At 44.9% G+C, this 20,205-nt stretch overlaps 1 protein-coding gene across 1 annotated transcript in view; it reads left to right on the forward strand.

Moving 5' to 3' along the window:
- The window catches only part of capn5a (calpain 5a), a 109,443-nt gene that overhangs the window by 52,489 nt on the left and 36,749 nt on the right, over positions 1–20,205 (forward strand). Inside the window, exons 3-4 of the mRNA XM_078545042.1 lie at positions 14,775–14,906; positions 16,423–16,631. Coding sequence (XP_078401168.1) covers positions 14,775–14,906; positions 16,423–16,631 — 341 coding nt within the window. The remainder of the gene's footprint in view (positions 1–14,774; positions 14,907–16,422; positions 16,632–20,205) is intronic.

Here is a 20,205-nt window from a genome sequence, read left to right on the forward strand (position 1 = left end):
AAATTCAAGCCATTGTACAGTGGAGAGCTTTTCTCCGAACTTAACAGAATCTGTTTGGAATTCTTTGCCTCAGAAGGCAGTGGAGATGGGCTCACTGAATATTTTTAAGGGGGAGGTAGATAGATTCTTGTTGGGCAAGGGAATTTAAAGGTTATCGGGGGTAGATGGGAATGTAGAACTTGAAGTACAAACCGATCAGCCATGATCTTATTGAATGGCGGAGCAGGCTCGAGGGGCCGAATGGCCTACTCCTGCTCCTGTTTCCTATGCTCGCATGTAAGTAAATTTTAAAAACTAAGGTGAAGGTTCACGGGTTTATCGTCGGATTTTAGTGATGATTGTTGAGGGATAAATAGAGTTCTCTGGGGGACAAATCCCCAATTCTTCTTTGAAAGAGTGGCTCTAGAGTCTTTTATTCCCATCTGAAAGAGCTGTTTGAGCCTTGGCTTAATGTCTCATCTGAAAGGTGGCATGTCCTACAGTGCAGCACTTCCTTAATACTGCACTGTGTCAACCTGGATGATGTGCTCATATCTCTGGAACTTAGACTCGCAACTTTCTGACCATAAGTGCCACCCACTGGGCCACAGCTAACATAGCCCCAGGAGTAAAATCCCACTCCTGGGGATGGATTTTAGGTCCGTGAGAGTGGAAATTGCAGAGGCACTGGCAATAATCTTTCAATGTTCCCTGGATTTGGGGGAGGTGTCCGAGGACTGGAGAATTGCAAACATTACGCCCTTGTTCAAAAAAGGTTGTAAAGATCTGCCCTGCAATTACAGACCAGTCAGTTTAACTTTGGTGGTGGGGAAACTTCTAGAAACTATTATTCGGGATAGAATTAATAGTCACGTGGAAAAATGTGGATTGATTCGGAAGAGTCAGCATGGATTTGTTAAAGGAAAATCATGTCTAACTACTTGCGGGAGTTTTTTGAAGAGGTAATAGAGATGGTTGATGAGGGCATCGTCGGATTTTAGTGATGTTTGTTGAGGGATAAATAGAGTTCTCTGGGGGGCAAATTCCCAGCTCTTCTTTGAAAGAGTGGCTCTGGGGTCTTTTATTCCCATCTGAGGGCAAGGCCGTTGATATGGTGTATATGGACTTCCAAAAGGCGTTCGATACAATGCCACACAACAGACTTGTCAGGAAAGTTATAGGTAATGGAATAGAAGGGACAGTAGCAAAGTGGATACAAAATTGGCTGAGGGATAGGAAACAGAGAGTAATGAGTATTTTTCGGGCTGGAAGAAGGTTTGTAGTGGAGTTCCCCAGGGGTCGGTATTGGGACCCTTGCTTTTCCTGATGTGTGTGTGTATATATATATATATATATATATATATATATATATATATATATATATATATAAGTGGTCTAGATCTTGGTGTGCAGGGGACAATTTCAAAGTTTGTGAATGACACAAAACTTTGGAGAATTGTAAACTGTGAGGAGGACAGTGTAGAACTTCAAAGGGGCACTGGCACATTGGTGGAGTGGGCAGATAGGTGGCAGATAAAGTTCAATGTGGAGAAGTGTGAGGTGATACACTTTGGTACAAAGAACATGGAGAGATAGTATAAAATAAAGGATACTATTCTAAAGGGTGTGCAGGAGCAGAGAGACTTGGGCGTCTATGTACATAAGTCATTAAAGGTGGCAGGACAGGTAGAGAGAGCTGTTTCTGAAGCACATGGCTTTCTAGGCTTCATTAATAGGGGCATAGAGTATAAGAACAGGGAGGTTATGATGAACTTGTATAAGACACTGGTTAGACCTCAGTTGGAGTATTGTGTACAGTTCTGGGTGCCGCACTATAAGAAGGATGTAAACGCATTGGAGAGAGTGTGGAAGAGGTTTACGAGAATGGTTCCAGGATGAAACACTTCAGTTATGAGGAGAGATTGGAGAAGTTGGGACTGTTTTCTTTGGAGAGGAGAAGGCTGAGAGGAGACATGATAGAAGTTTTCAAAATCATGAGGGGCCTGGACAGAGTAGGCAGAGAGAAACTGTTCCTGCTCTTAAACGGACCGAGAGCCAGAGGGCACAGTTGTAAAGTGTTTTGCAAAAGAAGCAAATGCGAGGCGAGAAAATGCTTTTTCACACAGCGAGTGGTTCGGGTCTGGAATGCACTGCCTGGAAGTGTGTTGGAGGCGGGTTCGATTGAGGCATTCAAGAGGGCATTGGATGGTTATTTAAATAGAAACAACGTGCAGGGTTACGGGGGAAAATGCAGGAGATCGGCACTAGGTTAAAATGCTCAGACAGCCAGTACAGACACGCCTCCTCCTACACCATAACGATTCTGTGATTTCCCCCACTACAAGGAAGGAGGAAGGTGATGAGTCACTTGTGGAGAATCACTGCTGATTAGCTGTGTTGTGTTTTCAGCTCTGTCAGTAAAAGATTCATGCAGTTGAATCCAAGCTGCTGCTGGCCAGAAAACTGGATTGTTTTGTTTTTCTCACTCCTCGTTTGGCTGTGCATTACTATTTCCATCTAAGGATGATGTGATGTATTCTTTCTCTCTGGGGAATGGACTAATCTAGAAACTAGTGGCCCCCTTGCAGACAGCAAACCATTGAGTTAGACCAAACACCAGTCTTCTGACCTCCGTCAGAGTCACTCCAAGTGTGGGTGGTGGTATCTCCATGGTAACATAATCGCAGACAGTTTTCAGAACTATCCAAGACACAACAAAGTGAACTTGGGGGAGGGGGGGGGAAAAAAACTCCTGTGGCTTTTGGGCTCTGTTAGAACTGCCCGTGTGTGTTTTGGCTGTGAATGATGGTTTTGTTTCTTTAAGCTGCTGCTTGGACATAGGGGCAGGAATTTTGAGATCCTCGATCAGCTTAACACCCCCCCCCCCCACCGCCGTTGTGCTGTTCTTCATTTGTGTAGCGGCAACATTGAGCCTGCAGTCAGCGTTAGCACAGCTCCCCCATTGCTATGTGGAAATGGGCTGCTGGATTCCCTCTGTTACAACAGTGGCCACACTTTGCAAGCATTTCGTGGTGCTTTGGGGTCTCCTGAGGAGGTGAAAGGCGCTACAGGAATGCAAGTTCTTTTTTTTTTGGTGGACAGGATCAGGCTCTGCCACGATACTTCATGTGGTCAAATAGGGGGAGATGGTGGAGTAGTGGTATTGTTACCATGGGTTCAAATCCAATGTTAGCTGGTGAAATTCAAAGTCAATTAATTAATCTGCAATTACAAAGCAAGTTATTTACATTGATTGTTGTAAAAGTTCACAATGATGGACATGTCATGGACATGTGGCCAATAGTATGAGTGACTATTTCGAGGCAGGAGGTCATGTGATGAAACCTCCAGGAATATCACCACCCCACCCCACCCAGCCAGAGTTAGTGACACTGGCGATCACAGCCATGATTCAAAATGGCCTACTTGATTAGTAGATCTCAGGGAGATCTTAGGGACATCTTAGGGAAGGAAATCTGCCTTCCTTACCTGCTCTGACCTACATGTGACTCCAGACCCACAGCAATGTGGTTGACTCTTAATTATCCTCTGAAATGGCCCAGCAAGCCACTCAGTTCAAGGGTAGTTAGGGATGGGCAACAGATGCTGGCCTTGCCAGAGATGCCCCCATCCCATGAAAGAATAAAGAAAAAGGCCGTCGCCAATCAACTGCCAATCGTCAACGTTGTGAAGAAGGCTCACTTGATATCAGAAAGAGGGAGAGGCAGGGGGCTGCGGGAACTTGTCCCAACAAGGAATCAACAGCTTGGGAGGGGATGGGAGGGGTGGGGCATTAAGACAGAGGAGTTGAGCCTTTTGCGAAGTTTACAAAGCAAACCTGATCTAAAATGCCTCATCGTATCACTGCCAAATAACCTGACAAAATATCCTCTGGCTTTAATTATTCTCTGAGCAACATATGAAAGGCATGGCCAAATATCTTTTTCCTGCAAAAGAGCTGCATTAACCTCTTATGGTTCAAAACAAAAACAGAAATTGAGACGACTAATGTCACGCCGACAGTTCTCAATGAAAAGATCAAGAGAAGGTAAGAATCCAGAGGGAGGGGTCCAGGTGGAGGGAGAATATTGGAGGTGGGTAAAAGGATCTGTTGAACGGGGAGAGGACTCCTGCCCAAAGAAGTGAGCACGGAGACGAAGGCGGAAGAAGAGTTCAGCATCGTGCCGAGCCCGAAATTCATTGAGATGAGGGCGTAAGGGTATGAAACTAAGTCCTTTGCTGAGCACTGAACATTCAGCGTCGGAGAGGGTAAGGTCAGGGGGTATGGTGAATGGAATAGTGAACTCTTATGGTTCAAACCTTGCCAACTGGATTGCTAGTATTCCTGCCGCTAACATTTTGCCAGAGAACGGAGTTGAAATTTGTCCCTTTTCCTTGTACTCCCTGAGATCTCGGATCATCTAGTCAGGTAGGCCATTTTGAATCATGGCTGTGACCACCAGTGTCATTAACTCTGGTTGGGTGGGGTGGGGCGGGGGTGGGGGGGGGGGGGGGGGGGGGGGTGGGGGAGGTTGGGGGTGGGTGTTCCTTGAGGTTTTGTTACATTAACCATTCACTCGCTCTGTTGGTCACCTTGACATGTCCATCACTGGGGAGTCCCACCTTCTCACAGCCAATTGGGAAACAAACAGCTTCTTCCGATTGGAAACTAATTGACTGTCAATCAAACGATCATACCCCTCACCCATCTCCAATATTTTTTATAAGTAACAAGTGAAAGAAAAGGAAAAATATTTGTCCCTTCTCACCTCTTTAACCCCTTCCTTTACCCCTCCATTCCACCTCAATCACTTCTCCTACACCCCCATTTTACATCTACCCTACCCCAACTCTTTGCTACATTCCAACAGTAACTACACTTCACAAATACTTCATTGGCTGTAAAGCATTTTGGGGCATCTTAAGGTCATGAAGGGTGCTAAATAAATGCAATTTTTAAAACTTACTGGCTGCACTTCATATCTGATTGTTTCACTACTGCGCCTCTTGCTCTGTGCTCTGTTCCCCCTTCCCCTCCCTCTCTGTTCCTATAGCTTCCTTGTCGTCTAAGGGTTACTATAGGTTTAAGCTGTGTTATCTCACTGGGGCAAAGTGAAGGGGCAGGACCCAAGAACTACCTCAGCCAATATGTGGATTGAATCACTGTTGATGGCATTTTACTGCAGCCCACTGTAGCCATCTGGCCAGCTGAGCTAAATGAATCCCCCCCTCCTCCAAAACAAATCTCCCAGGGGGGCCTTTAATATAAAAGAAAAGCTGGTCTGATAAGGCAAAGTGAAAACAACTTGTTCAACTTAAACCCTCAGAACATTTAAGGAGCATTTAGATGAGCACTTGAAACGTCATAACATACAGGGCTACGGGTCAAGTGCTAGAGAATGGGATTGGAATAGATAGGTGCTTGATGGCCGGCACAGACACGATGGGCTGAAGGGCCTGTTTCTGTGCTGTATAACTCTATGACTCTATAACTGAGAGCCAAAAAGCTTCCTGTAGGCCCCAAATGAAAGTAGCTTTCTTAAGAGGGTTCTGTTTGTTTAGTTAGTCCTTTCTCGATATATTTTTCACAGTATCACATTGCTGTATGTGGGAGCTTGCTGTGTGCCAATTGGCTGCCATGTTTCCTTCATTACAACAGTGACTACACTTAAACTACTATATTGGCTGTAAAGCACTTTGGGATGTCCTGAATTGGTGAAAGATGCTATGCACTGTTCTTTCTTATGTTCTCTCTCTCTCTCCATCTCCCTCTCTCCCTCTTTCCCCCTGCTATATCTCTCTCTCTCTTTCTTTCTCTTCCTGCCTTTCTCTCCTGGTCTTTCTTTCTCTCTTTCTCCCCCTCTCTCTCTTCCTGTTTCTCTCACCTGTTCCTGACTCTCTCTCTCCCTCTCTTTCTCTCTCTTTCCTGCCTGTCTTTCTCTCTCTTCCCTGCCTGTCTGTCTCTCTCTCTCTCTTTCCTGTCTTTCTGTCTCTCTCTCTCTTTCCTGTCTTTTTCTCCCTCTCTCTTTCCTGTCTGTGTCTCTCTCCCTCCCTCTTGTCTGTCTGTCTGTCTCTCTCTCTCTCTTTCCTGTCTCTCTCTTTTTCTACCCCTCCCTTTGTGTGTGTGTGTCTCTCCCTTCCTGTCTTCTCTTTCTCTGTCTCTTCCCCCATCTGTCTCTCTCTCTCTCTCGCTCTCTCTCTTCCTTCCCTGTCTGTGTCTATCTGTCTCTCTCTCTCTTGCTTCGTTTTTTTGCTGGCTTTTGTGTTCTGTTGATATCAGGAATAAACACAACAATGTCAGTAACCAGGGATGGGCGGGGAGTGGGGAAGGGGAAGAGAGAGAACCTCCCAGTGAAACCACAGGAAAGAACTGGCCTGCTCCACTTCTACCGGGAGTAGGAGAAACTGGTATTTTATTAGATTTTCTCTTGAGCTTGTTGCCTGCCAACATCTGGCTAAAGCTAGAGGGAGGAGCTGTGACATCCTTGTTGTTGGTGAAAAAAATAATTGTTGGAAAATATGAATGTTTCGAAAGCTTGCTTAACCCTTTGGAACGTGCAATGTTTTCATTGTGATAACTACAGCCCAACCGAATAACTTCAACCCAGCCAAATACATTGAGAAAATGGCAGGAGTTGGTTTAGTGAGGATGAGGAAGAGGGTATAATTTTACCTGGAATTAAAAGCCTGTTTTCACATTATCAGCAGCTGCAAAAATACTCCCTCTTTATTTTACACAGCGGCTGAGTGGCTGAACGGTTAGCGCCAGCCAAAGCTCTCAATGCCTCTGAGGCAGAAACGTGTGGATTCAAATCCCACCCCGGGGCAGAATATTTCGCTCGGGCGGGCGGGCGTGTGCCCGATCTGAACGAGCGTCAGATGATGCGCGATGACGTCAGGCGATGTCACCACGCACTCGTGGGGTATTTCGGTCAGTGGGTGCGTGCGGGAGTCGGTAGCGCGCCCGCCGCCTATTAAGGCCACTAAAGTCATTATTAAAAGACATTTTTCGCTGCCCGGCCAACCTTACAGTTGGCCGGTCAGGCGAATCGGCCTTTAGATTTTTTTGGCTAAACCTCCTCCATGGTCGGTGCCCGGTCACAGGCAGCGGCTCATTTCACAGCCGCCCCCCCGCCGCTCACGCCCGCCCAACGACCGGAAGATCCTGGTCCAGAAAATTGACCAAAAAAATCTAACGCAGATTGTGGGCTCCGGGGGGGGGGGGAGTGCTGCACTGTCAGAGGTGCCACCTTTCAGATGAGGCATTAAATCGAGACCCACTTACTCACTCTCAGGTGGCAAGATTCCAGTGTGAAGAAGAGCAGGGAAGTTACCCCCCTGTGTCCTGGTCAATATTGATCCCTCAATCAGTATCGCTAAGAAGGATGGTTTGGTCACCCTCGCACTGCTATTTGTGGGAGCTTGATACGTGTCTTGTTTCCTACATTACAACAGTGACTATGAAAGCGTGCTATTGGCTGTACTGTGCTTTGGGGCAGGGGGAGTGGGATCATTTCTTCATATCTGACACTTGGTGCTTAGAATTCCACGCTCAGAAAAACAGAGAGCAACTTTTCCAAAGCCAGTTGGTCCAAGCTGCAACATATACACCAGAACTTACGGTAATTAACGGAGACCCCTTCAGTGCTGAATAGGCACAGATTTCAACATTCTAGCGTAAGCTGTGTGTAACATAAACCCCTCTCTTCAATTCCACTCTTTTTGATGTTTTTCTGCTGTAGAATGTTTGACAAAAAATAGACATTGCTCCCTCTATTTTTTCCTCCTCCCTCTTTTTTCCTCTTCCCTCTTTTTTTTCCCTCCTCCGTCGCTCTTTTTTTTTCCTGCTTCATTTCCTCCCTCTTTCTCTTTTGTTTTGAAATCTGTGCTACCAAACCAAGTTGAGTAATGAATAATTAGGGTGTATCCCTGTTTGCTGGGATAAACTGCAGCCAGGTTTCTTCGTGTAGAAGGGTGGTATCTGCTCAATGAGTTGTTATAAATGAATATGCAGAGACCTCAAGCTCTGAGGTGCGTTCTGCTCTGCTCTTCTGGACTCGTTGTACAGCCATTTGTCAGTGTCTTCTTTACAAGCTATATACTTAGATAAAGTCCTGTTTCTCCCCTGCAACATCCATGAATGCCTTGTATAAGGACATACGAATTAGGAGCAGGAATAGGCCACTCGGCCCTTCGAGCCTGCTCCACCATTCAATAGGATCATGGCTGATCTGATTGTAACCTCAACCCCACATTCCTGCCTACCCCCCGAGAACCTTTCACCCCCCCTTGCTGATCAAGGAACTATCTCGATCTGCTTTAAAGATATTCAAGGACTCTGCCTCAACCACCTTTTTGAGCAAGAGAATTCCAAAGTCTCGCAACCCTGAGAGAGAAAACCTTTCCTCATCTCTGTCCTGTTTGGGCCACCCCTTATTTTTAAACAGTGACCCTTGTGCAACTCTTGACTAGAAGACCACAGATTTCCTTAACTAGCCACTGACTCCAACCTTCTTCCTGTCTGACACTGAACCAGGTTGCTCACAACCTTGGCATCCTATTTGATGCTGAGTTGAGCTTCTGGTCCCATTATCCTCTCAGCCATTAAGGCCATGTACTTCCACTTCTAACACCAGCCGTCTCCCTGCCTTACCTCATCAGCTGCTGAAACCTTTATCCGTGTCTTTTTTACCTCAGCTCCCAGGGCTGGACTCCCACCTTTTACACTGTCTCTAAACAACTTCATTCAGGACTCCTGCTGCCAATATCCTACCTCACTTAAGGCAGTCCTTAAAACACACCTTTTAAGACAAAGCTTTTGGCCATCAGACCTAATATCTCCTTAAGTGGAAATGGGGTGACCAGCTTTGAAATAAAGGATAAACTGCTTCGTCTAACAGGAGAAGGGCCCAGTATTGGAGGTAGATTTGTGTTACATCGACAGGAAAAGCTGAAGGGCCTTCAGCCTGTGGTGATGGCCTCACACATGAAACTAAAATATCGGTGTAGACTGGAGAATGGACCTTATCAAATTTTGCCTGATAACGCTCCAGTGAAGATGTATTGCTACATTGAAGGCACCATATGCAGTAATTACAGCACATGAAGGAGGACATCCAGTCAATTGAGTCCATGCTGGCTCTTGGTGGAGTAATCCAGTCAGTCCCATTCCTCCGCTCTATTGCCATAGTTCTGTAGGTTTATTTCCATCCAATTTCCTTTTGAAATCATTGATTTTCTCTGTTTCCACCACCCTTTGTAGGCAGCAAGTTCCAGGTCATTATCACTGGCTGCATAAGAAAAATTCTTCCTCGCACTTCTTGCCCAAAACCTTAAATTAATTCATTGGATTGCCTAGCATTTATTGCCCAAACCTAATTGCCCTTGTTCAGAGGGCAGTTAAGAGTCAACCACATTGCTCTGGGTCTGGAGTCACATGTAGGTACCAGGTAAGGATGGCAAATTTCCTTCCCTGAAGGACATTAGTGAACCAGATGGGTTTTTACAACAATTGGTGTAGCAATAAACCAAAGCAATGGTTTCATGATCATCATCATCAAACTTTTAATTCCAGACTTTTACTGAAGTCAGATTTCACCATCAGCCGTGGTGGGATTTGAACCCAGAGCATTACCTTGGGCCTCGGGATTACTGGTCCAGTGACAACACCACTGTGCCACCACCTCCCCTCTGTGTTCTCTAGCCCTTGTACTATCAGCTGATGGGAACAGTTTTTCCTTGTGTACCTTATCCGAACTTGTACATTGCGATCAAATCTCCCCTCATTATCCTTTGCTCTGAGGAGAACAAACCCAGCTTCTCCAACCGAATTTTATAACTAAAATCCCTCGTCCCTGGAACCATTCGGGTAAATCTCAAGCACCCTCACATCCTTTCTAAAGTGTAGTGACCAGAACTGAGCAGCGTACTCTAGTTGGGGCCTAACCAGTGCAAGTTAATGCAATACAAGGATGTAATGAAATGCAAGTTATTGTTCTCTCCCTCCTAGGTGTGATGCTTAAAGTATTTGATGAAGTGTTCCCATTTCCAGGGTCCGCAGCCAGTTATCGGGGCCTTTAGCTCTAGAAAATAATGAGGCAAAGGCGAAGCCCCTGCCTTTTTGTGCAGTAGACACTGGACTCTGTTGGACCTGGGGTCTGGGAGAGCACTGCAAATGATCTGGGGGATGGGGAATGGAAGGACAAAGTTGGTGGCGAGAAAAGGAAGGTAACGGGATGGCAATGTAGGGTTGGGGAAAATAGGTGGTAATGAAAAAGGGGGCTGAAGCACTTTTGGTGAAGGAAGGGAGATCCTGTAATTTGCACACAAGGAGCAGGAGGAGGCCATTCGGCCCCTCGAGCCTGCTGCGACCATGTCTTTATTTGATCGTGGCCTCAATTCCACTTGCCTCCTGCCTCCCTAAACCCTTGGCTCCCTCATCAATCGCAAATCTAACTCAGCCTTGAATATATTCAATGACCCAGCCTCCACTGCTCATTGAGGAAGAGAATTCCAAAGACTAAGAAAAGGTTTGCCCTAATCTCAGTCTTAATTGGGAGGCCCCTACTGTGTCCCCTATTTCTTGACTTTCCCACAAGGGGAAACATTCTCTCAGCATTAACCCTGTCAATATTCCCTCAGGATCTTATATGTTTCAAAAAGATCCCCTCTCAAGTGAACCTTCCCTCAACTGCTTCTAATGCAATTATATCCTTTCTTAAGTAGTGCGTCAAAAACTGCACGCAGTACTCCAGATGCAATCTCGTTTAGGTCCTGTGCAGCTGTAGTGACACTTCCCTACTTTTATATTCCATTCCCCTTTGCAATAAATGCCAACATTCCATTTGCTTTCCTAATCACTTGCTGTACTTGCTTACTAATTTTTTGTGATCCATGTACCAGGACACCCAGATCCCTCTGTATCGCTCTCCTTTCAAACAATATACTGGGGGCACTTGGCGGTGGGGAAGAAAATGCCGACGTTGACTGATGATGGAGGGCGTTAGCTGCAAATGCAAATGCTGGGGGAACAGAAGAAGCTGAATTAAAAACCGAAATTCATTTATTTTAGAAAATAAACATGCTCAGTCATCTTGGTTCAATGGCCTTAGGCATGGGCCTTTGTTTTTATGTTCTTTTGAGTTGCTTTTGGAGGTGTTGCCTTTTGAATTCGCCATTAACCCGAGGATCCAATGGTCCTCTTGGGCGGATATTAAAGTTTCAAAGGCACTATTTTGAAGAAATGTTTGCTAATTGTACATTAATTGGGTACCAGTTGTGTTCAGGAGGTGAGAATCACAGGATTGTTATGGTGCAGAAGGAGGCCATTCGGCCCATCGTGTCTGTACTGGCTCTCTGAGCATTTTAACTTAGTACCAATCTCCTGCCTTCTCCCTGTAATCCTGCACATTGTTTCTATTTAAATAATCATCCAATGCCCTCTTGAACGCCTCTATTGAACCTGCTTCCACCACACATCCAGGCAGCGCATTCCAAACACTAACTACTCGCTGTGTGAAAAAGTTTTTTCTCGCCTCGCATTTGCTTCTTTTGCAAAACACTTTAAAACTGTGCCCTCTGGTTCTTGATCCATTTACAGGTGGGAACAGTTTCTCCCTACCTACTGTGTTCAGACCCCGCATGGTTTTGAAAACTTCTATCATGTCTCCCCTCAGCTTTCTCCTCTCCCAACATCTCCAATCTTTCCTCATAACTGAAGTGTCTCATCCCTGGAACCATTCTCATAAACCTTTTCTGCACTCTCTCCAATGCATTGACATCCTTCCTATAGTGTGGCGCCCAGAACTGTACACAATACTCCAGCTGAGGTCTAACCAGTGTCTTATATAAGTTCATCATAACCTTACTGGTCTTGTACTCTGTGCCCCTATTAATGAAGCCTAGAATACTGTATGCTTTAGAAACAGTTCTCTCTACCTGTCCTGCCACCTTTAATGACTTATGTACACATACACCTAGGCCTCTCTGCTCCTGCACACCCTTTAGAGTAGCACCCTTTATTTTATACTGTCTCTCCATGTTCTTTGTACCAAAGTGTATCACCTCATACTTCTCTGCATTGAACTTCATCTGCCACCTATCTGCCCACCCCACCAATGTGTCAACGTCCTTTCAAAGTTCTACACTGTCCTCAGTGAGCATTAACTGGAGACTCGCCTGTGCTCACACAGATAAGGTCAGGCTGAAACTACGGCTGTTGGTTGAAGGTGCACGATATGTAATGTGTGTGTGTCTGGAAATGAAAGCTTGTAAATGTGTAAAGGCTAGACTGCAGTTCTCTACTTGACTATATAGCTTGCAACAAGAACAAGTGGTGGAACCTGGTATTAAAACTGAAGATGTCGGAGAGACACAGCTGGTCTGTCAGAGTTTAGAAAGGCAGAAAATTAACATAGCAAAGTTGACCCATTTGTACAGAGTTGTTCTGACAAGAGGTTTCTCTTGATTGACCCATCTTATGTAATGCTGAGCTTGCTCTGTGCTCTCGATAAGAGTGGAGCCCAGTGTGGTTTATTTCAAAGACGATCCCACACCACTGTTTGACGAACAGGATAACATCACATTTTAACTTCTCTTTAGCCCTGAAGAAGAGTCATACTGAACCCGAAACGTTAACTCTGTTTCTCTCTCCACAAGTGCTGCCAGACCCGCTGAGCGTTTCCAGCATTTTCTGCTTTCATTTCAGATTTCCCAGCATCGGCAGTATTTTGCTTTTACCTTGCTGAACAGGGTGTCCGGGCCAATCGTTGTTGCTCGATCGGTATCACTAAAACAGATTACCTGGCTCTTTTATCTCTCTGCGTTTTGTGGAACCTGTTTTTCATTTTCCTTTGTTTGTGGCGCACTCCCTCCCCGTTTCCCTGCCTGTTTCTCAGTTAACGTGTCCTCGGAGCCAGTGATGGGATACACACCCTGTGAATTTGTAAACCGGTTTAACTTCTCTATACAGATGTGAGCTGCTTTGATCTGATGTGTACTTCCAGAATTCTCTGTTCTTACTCTGTGTGCATCTTTCTGTGGCACAGGGGGGGCTGTTGGGGCCAGGAAGGAAGATTATTCAAGTTGCTGATGATAGTTAATAGGCAATTAAGTTTAGGCTCTCCCTGCTAGTTATGGATCCACTTATTTTATCACTACAAGTAGCTGGGTGAATACTATTTTGTCAAAGGCTTTTGACTGCAGACACTACCTGGTTTGAAATTAGCACCTGGGAATTGTGATTACAGCAAATAACTTAATACATAGGAACATTCGAATTAGGAGCATGAGTAGGAAGGACACTCAGCCCTTTGAGTCTGCTCCACCATTTAATGAGCTCATGGCTGATCTGATTGTAACCTCAACTCCACATTCCTACCTACCCCCAATAACCTTTCACCCCCTTGCTTATCAGGAATCTATCTAGCCCTGCCTTAAAGATATTCAAAGACTTTGCTTCCACCGCATTTTGAAGAAGAGAATTTCAAAGACTCACAACCCTCCTGAGAGAAAAAGATTTCTCTTCATCTGTGTCCTAAGTGGGTGACCCCTTATTTTTAAACAGTGACCCCTACAACTAGATTCTCCCACAAGAGGAAATATCCTCTCCACATCCACCCTGTCAAGACCCCTCAGGATCTTAAATGTTTCAATCAAGTCGCCTCTTACTCTTCTAAACTCCAGCGGATACAAGCCTAACCTGTCCAACCTTTCCTCATAAGACAACCTGCCCATTCCAGTTATTAGCCTGGCAAACCTTCTCTGAACTGCTTCCAACGCATTTACATCCTTCCTTAAATAAAGAGCCAATACTGTACACAGTATTGTTTATTTAATGTAGAAAAATAAATTGATTGCCTGTCAGTCTCATATTCCTCATTTGCAAATCTTGCCTGAATTGGTTTGTAAAATCCATCATTTGGATGAGATGTTAACCCATCAGCTCCACGTGGGTAATGTGATTGCAAAATAAGATCATAAGAAATAGGAGCAAGACTAGGCCATTTGGCCCATCAAGACTGCTGCACCATTGATAAGATCATGGCTGATCTGATTGTGGTCTTAACAGCACTTTCCTGTCTGTCCCCCATAATCCTTGACTCCCTTGTTGATCAAAAATCTGTCTAATTCAGCCTTGAATATTTTTTAATGACCCAGCCTCCACTGCTTTCTGGGGAAGAGAATTCCAAAGATTGATTACCCTTTGAGAGAAGAAATTCCTCCTCATCTCCATCTTAAATGGGAGACCCCTCATCTTTAAATTGTTTCCCCTAGTTCTACATTCCTCCTTGAGAGGAAACAACCTCTCAGCATCTACCCTGTCAAGCCCCCTCAGAATCTCATATGTTTCAATAAGATCACCTCTCATTCTTCTAAACTCCAATGGGTGTGGGCCCAACCTGCTTAACCTTTCCTCATAAGACAAATCCCTTCATGCCAGGAATCAGCCTAGTGACCCTTCTCTGAAAGCCTCCAATGCAAGTATATCACTCCTTAAGCAAGGAGACCAAACATACGCCCTTGGGCCACCAAGATGAGACTTCAAATCACTGAGGAATAATTTCAATGAACCGAGTCGGAACTCTATGGCCTGGATTTTCTGGTCCCGCCTGCAGTGGGGCCGGAAATTCCTGCCCCGATGTCAACATTCCTTTGGCTGGTCCGTCAATTCTTCTGTCCTGCCCGCGATGAATCCAGCCACAGGCTGGATCAGATAATCCCAGTCTAAGATGCTGACTCTCCTCACACCTGCCTGAGTTTATTTATTTTCTCTCTCTCTTTTTTTACCCCCACAGGAAATCTGCAACAGCCCTCACCTCTTTGTTGATGGCATGAGTGCCCATGACCTGAACCAGGGCCAGCTGGGTAACTGCTGGTTTGTGGCTGCTTGTTCCTGCCTGGCCTCCAGGGATGTTTTGTGGCAGAAGGTAAGTGCCCCTTTAAATCTCCCCTGGCCCCCTTGATATAATGGCAATAACCGTGGAACTGGGCCTGACTGGCCTACTCCTCCTTCCTATACTACAGCATCCCTCAAGTAGACAGCCATCTCTCAGTACTTTAAACTCCGCCATTTCCTCTTTCGTGGCTTGAGAAGTGAAGGAAGCTGCGCTTAAAAAGCAGAGCTTTTTTTTGATGGGTACGAGGCAGGTCATGAGTGAAAATGATTTTCAGATCAAGGGAAGTGAAAATCTGGTATTCTTCCCCCTTCCCTTAAGGCTAGGGGTCAACTGAACATTTCAAGACTGAGGTTGATTGATTCCCATTAGCTAATGGTGTCACAGGATGTGGAGCAGAGGTGGGGAATATTAATGGTATGTTTAATTATACTGTTAAGATACACAGATAAAGGACATTGTTTTACTGAGTACCTAGAGCACTTATAAAGAGAGACTGCTGGGACACAGGGGTTTTAGGTAGGAGGCAGACATATGTAATGCTGCACTCTGTAAATATATTATCAAGGAAAGTATTAGTGTCTAATTTCATACTCCACCAACTGGCTTGGAATTAATTTAACAGGTAAATGGAGTTGATAGATATATCAGTCATGCTTTATTTAAATGATGTGACAGGCTTCAGGCATTGAATGGCCTACTTCTGTTCCTGCGTAGCAGGCAATGAGTTGGCGGGGGTGAGGGTGGGTGAAGTTTATTGAGGAGGACCCAAAGCAAATTGGATGATAAGTATTGAAAGACGCAAGAGAAATGGAGATTGGGGGTCAGAAGAAAAGGGGACTGCAAATGGAGTGACTGGAAAATGATATCTTAGAGCAGAGGAGATGGTTAGCAAGCAGTGAAGCTGAGGAGTGAAGGATAGAAGATGTGGGATGAAAGATTTCTCCGGTACAGCAGAGTGGCATTAGTTAGATTTATTTTAGGAAGATTGATTCATGATGTTATCACCTCTGAAATTCCTCCCCGGGTTTTCCTATTGTAACTCTGGCTGATGGATTGTTAGACACCAGGGAACTGGTTTTCATCTGATTCTCATTAATTGTAATGGGTAGGACTTCTGCCTAGCCCTTTATAAGGCTGGTAATGTCTGGGAGCATCTCTGGGGTCAGGAACTCCCTAAACTGGGAGTTCCTGCTTCCTGACTCAGTAGGGACCCCTTGAGGCCATATCCCCCATGAGATGAGGCATACTGGCTTTCAGATGAGTGCGAGTGGTCATCAACCTGGAAATGGCCTGATCCCAGAAGGTAAGGTCCTTTCCCTTCTCTAAATTTAATTGGTCCCTTGCACTCAAAGGCACTGAGGGGTCTTTGGTGGTGATGGTGGTTCTGGGCAATCACCAATGGATGCCAGGGTGTCACACGTGGTAGGGAGGGGGGATTGGAAAGGGTATGACCTCTGGACTTGCACTGGTATCTTACTAAACCATTAAGTTACTCTTTGGAATAGCTGACTTGCCAAATGCTTTTGTTTTCTCTTGTGGGAAACAGGTGATCCCAAATTGGAAAGAGCAGGAATGGGCAGTGGACAGACCCAACAACTATGCCGGAATTTTCCACTTCCGCTTCTGGCGCTTTGGAGAGTGGGTTGATGTTGTGGTTGACGACCGGCTACCGACTGTCAACGGTCAGCTGATCTACTGTCATTCCAACTCCAGGAATGAGTTCTGGAGCGCACTGGTGGAGAAGGCTTATGCCAAGTGAGTGGCAACAAGATCATGGACGGGAATCGCGCTGCATCTCACCTCTTGTTGTATTGTGTGGAGTTAGAATCTCAAAGCACAGAAAGAGGCCATTCACCCCATTGTATCTGTGCTGGTGCTTTGAAAGTGCTATCCAGTTTGCCCCACTTCCCCCTCTTTCTCCCCATAGCACTGAAAAATTTTCCTTTTCAAGTGTTTATCCAATTCCCTTTTGAATGTTCTGATTGAATCTGCTTTCATCGCCCTCTCAGGCAGCATGTTCCAGATCATGACAACTCATTGTGTTTAAAAAAAACTCACCTCTTGTCACTTAAACCAATTATCTTAAGTCTGTGTCCTCTGGCGAATGGCCCGGTTAGCAATAGAAACATTTCCTCCTCATAATTTTGAACACCTCTATTGAATCTTCCCTTAACCTTCTCTGCTTAAAGAGAACAATCCCAGCCTGTAAATTCTCTCCGCCTGACTGAATTCATTCATCCTTGGTATCAATATGATAAAATATCTGGTCCTGCTGTAGCGCTGTACAGTTTAAGCAGGCATGGTACAAAACATAATCCAGCGTTACACTGAAATCCTATTCTTAACATTGCAATTTCAGTATTGCGTAAAGGCAAGTTTGTGAAATACACATTCAGGCCCAATTGTGAAAAATACTCAACAGTTTGATTTTGTCCTTGAAGTTTTAATAAGTGGTGTCACAAAGAGGTGAAGAACTGGTGCTTATAATAACCATTTCCATTTATAACATCATTTGGCATAGAAAAATGTACCATGACACTTCAAATGATGCCATAGAAGGGATCTTCCAAGGGTTTAATTAAAGGTGTGGCCCAAGAATTGGGTTTTAAGGAGGTGAGGAGGATGGAGAGGCAGAGGGAGATCCTGAGTTTGAGGCTCGGGCTGCTGAGAGCATGTGCGCCAATGCTTGGGGGAAGAAACAGGATGCGCAAGAGGCTATAGTCACAGTAATGATGAAAGCATGGGTGAGGGCTTTGGCAGTGGAAGAGCTGAAGCAGGGCTGCAGTGGTGCTGTGGAGGTGGAAGCTCCGCTCTGGGTCCAGCGGCACACCGAGTTTGGTTCGGTAGCCGGGGAAGCCGGGTGCAATAACAGTGAGGGCTGAAGATGAAGGCATCGGCCCTCTCAATGGTGTAACTGGAGGAAATTGGAGCTCCTCCTGTCAGATGGTCTCGGCAGAGATAGCGGGAGTTTGTTACTGGTGACCGGAATAAATTTGGGAAGATAGGAAATTACAGGATGGGACATGGTTCAGGTTATGGGTCCATGTTTGACTGTTGGAAGAGCAGAAATGAGTGAAACCCAATGAAAAGGGAAAGCTGGATGGACTGCAGCAGGTACGGGAGGAGAGAAAGAGTGAGAAAGTACTCTAAGATAGGTAAAGAGATGCCAAGCACGGGCCAATAATTATGCAGGGAACAAAATTGTATAAGAATAGATAGCCTTTTTTGCAAAAATGTACTTTGTTCATAAAATATCTAAAGAACATTTCAAAATGGTCATTACAGGAAGTGGAATAATGTTCAAATTTTCTACATAGATTCATGTGGCATTCTGAGGTGCTTCAATACAATTGTGATGTGTGTAATATTTACTGTATACTTTCAACGTCAGTCATACAGCCTGAGGGGTTCTATACAGTTTCCAGCCCCTCGGTACACTCTGGCTGAAGGGTCTTAGACAGCGACCTTTCTTCATTGCGCCCCTGTAGTGGCTGCCCCAAGCTTTAGTGCGTCCCTCAGCACGTTGTCCTGATTTTGATGTTGGAACAGATTTTGTGGATAAGCGATCCGAATTTGGGTTAGGAACACAGTTAAAGTCTCCTCCAAGAATGACATGAGTCTAAACCGGGTATGGAAAATAAGAAGTTTGAAATGAAACTATGATCATCCCAGTTGGGTGCATGTACATTAGCTTAGGATCAATGGACAGTTTAAAAAGTCTGCCTTGTACTATAACATAGGTTATAGCTGACCTTAATGGCTGCTGAGAGTGAACAAAGGGAATGTCTTTATGGGTTAAAATTGCTGCACTTAATGAAAATTAGAATAAAACATCTGTCCAACCCAGCTATTCCACATTCGAAAGTGGTCAGATGTACATAAGTGAGTTTCCTGAAGGAAAGCAATGCCCACCTTCAAATGAGAACTAACTTCATTTCTTTTAACTGGGTGATTTAGACCTTTTACATTCCAGGTAATAAAATGGATTGGACAACCACAAACCAGGCTTTCATATCAGTGGACATTTTGATATGCTATTACCATAGTGTATGGCCCCCATAGGTTAACCATTGCAAATAAAGGATTAAATATTTTTGAACCAGAGCTCATCCACCTGAAGAATGTTAAAAATTGACCAGGAGGAAAGTATACATGTATATTTGGAAAAGAACAAGAAAAAGAGAAAAAAAGAGGAGAAGGAAGGAAAAATAGATGGGGAAGAAGGAAAGAAAAGCTTACATCACCTCCCCAAACCAGGCGAATGCTACCCCTCACAACCGGTGTACTATTCACACCTATCTTAGTGTGTCTTGAATAGACAGCCCACATTACAGCAATATACAATCACATGCCCCAAACAAAAATATTGCAAAGCTCAGCATTTGCTAAACAAGGTGCTGAATCTGTCCAGAAGCAACAATTTTGTAATGCAGTACTCAAAAAGAGAGGGAGAATGTAAAGAGAGATTCAACTCTCAATGAATTCAATTGTACGTGTGGTAAAAGGTTAAAAAAAAACACCCATAGGGTTTATGTAAAACTTCCCGTGACTAGTGCAGTTTGGACATAAGATACAAAGAATTTGGTATAATCAACAAAACTTATTGTGTAACAGAACCATCACACGTAGTTAGCTAATTAAGTATTGAGTACCGTTTTGTCCTGGGTGAAGTCGTGATGTGACTTATTAAGAGAAGGTACAATTGTGTCCTTGAAAAAAGAGGAAGCTTCTTGCAGTTTGTTGAAAATCTTATTCACTCTGTTGAAAGTTACACGCAGGCGAGCAGGGTGGAGAAGGCCATGTTTAAGTCTGGCTTCACGAGGTTGGGCTTTAACAGGTTTGTTTTCTCCACAAAGCCGGGCTAGATCCACGCTGAGGTCAGGGGAGATGAATGTCTTGCTTCCACGAAGGTATAGTTGACCCTTTCCTCTAGACAGAAGGATAATTTGTTCCTTCAATCTATAGTGATGCAGTCTTAGTATTAACGGCCTTGAGGGCTTTGCCATGCTGCGACCATGATGCCAAGGAGCGATGGGCTCGATCCGCTACTGGCGGTGAATCGAAACTCTCCTCGCCGTAACCCTCCCAAAAAAGTCCCTCAGTAAAAGTTGTAGGGTTTCCCTGCTCCACACCCCTCGGGCACCGAGGGAATCCTTAAATTTTGTCTTCGACTGCGATTCTCCAGGTCACCCACCTTCATCAGCAATTAAATATTTTGGGCTTTGAAGGAGGCGACAGAGGCTTGTAGAGCAGCAACAGAGGCTTGTAGAGCAGCAACAGAGGCTTGTAGAGCAGCAACTGAGGCTTGTAGAGTAGCGACAGAGGAACG

Source organism: Cetorhinus maximus, chromosome 7, assembly GCF_964194155.1.
Source record: "Cetorhinus maximus chromosome 7, sCetMax3.hap1.1, whole genome shotgun sequence".
NCBI lineage: Eukaryota > Metazoa > Chordata > Chondrichthyes > Lamniformes > Cetorhinidae > Cetorhinus > Cetorhinus maximus.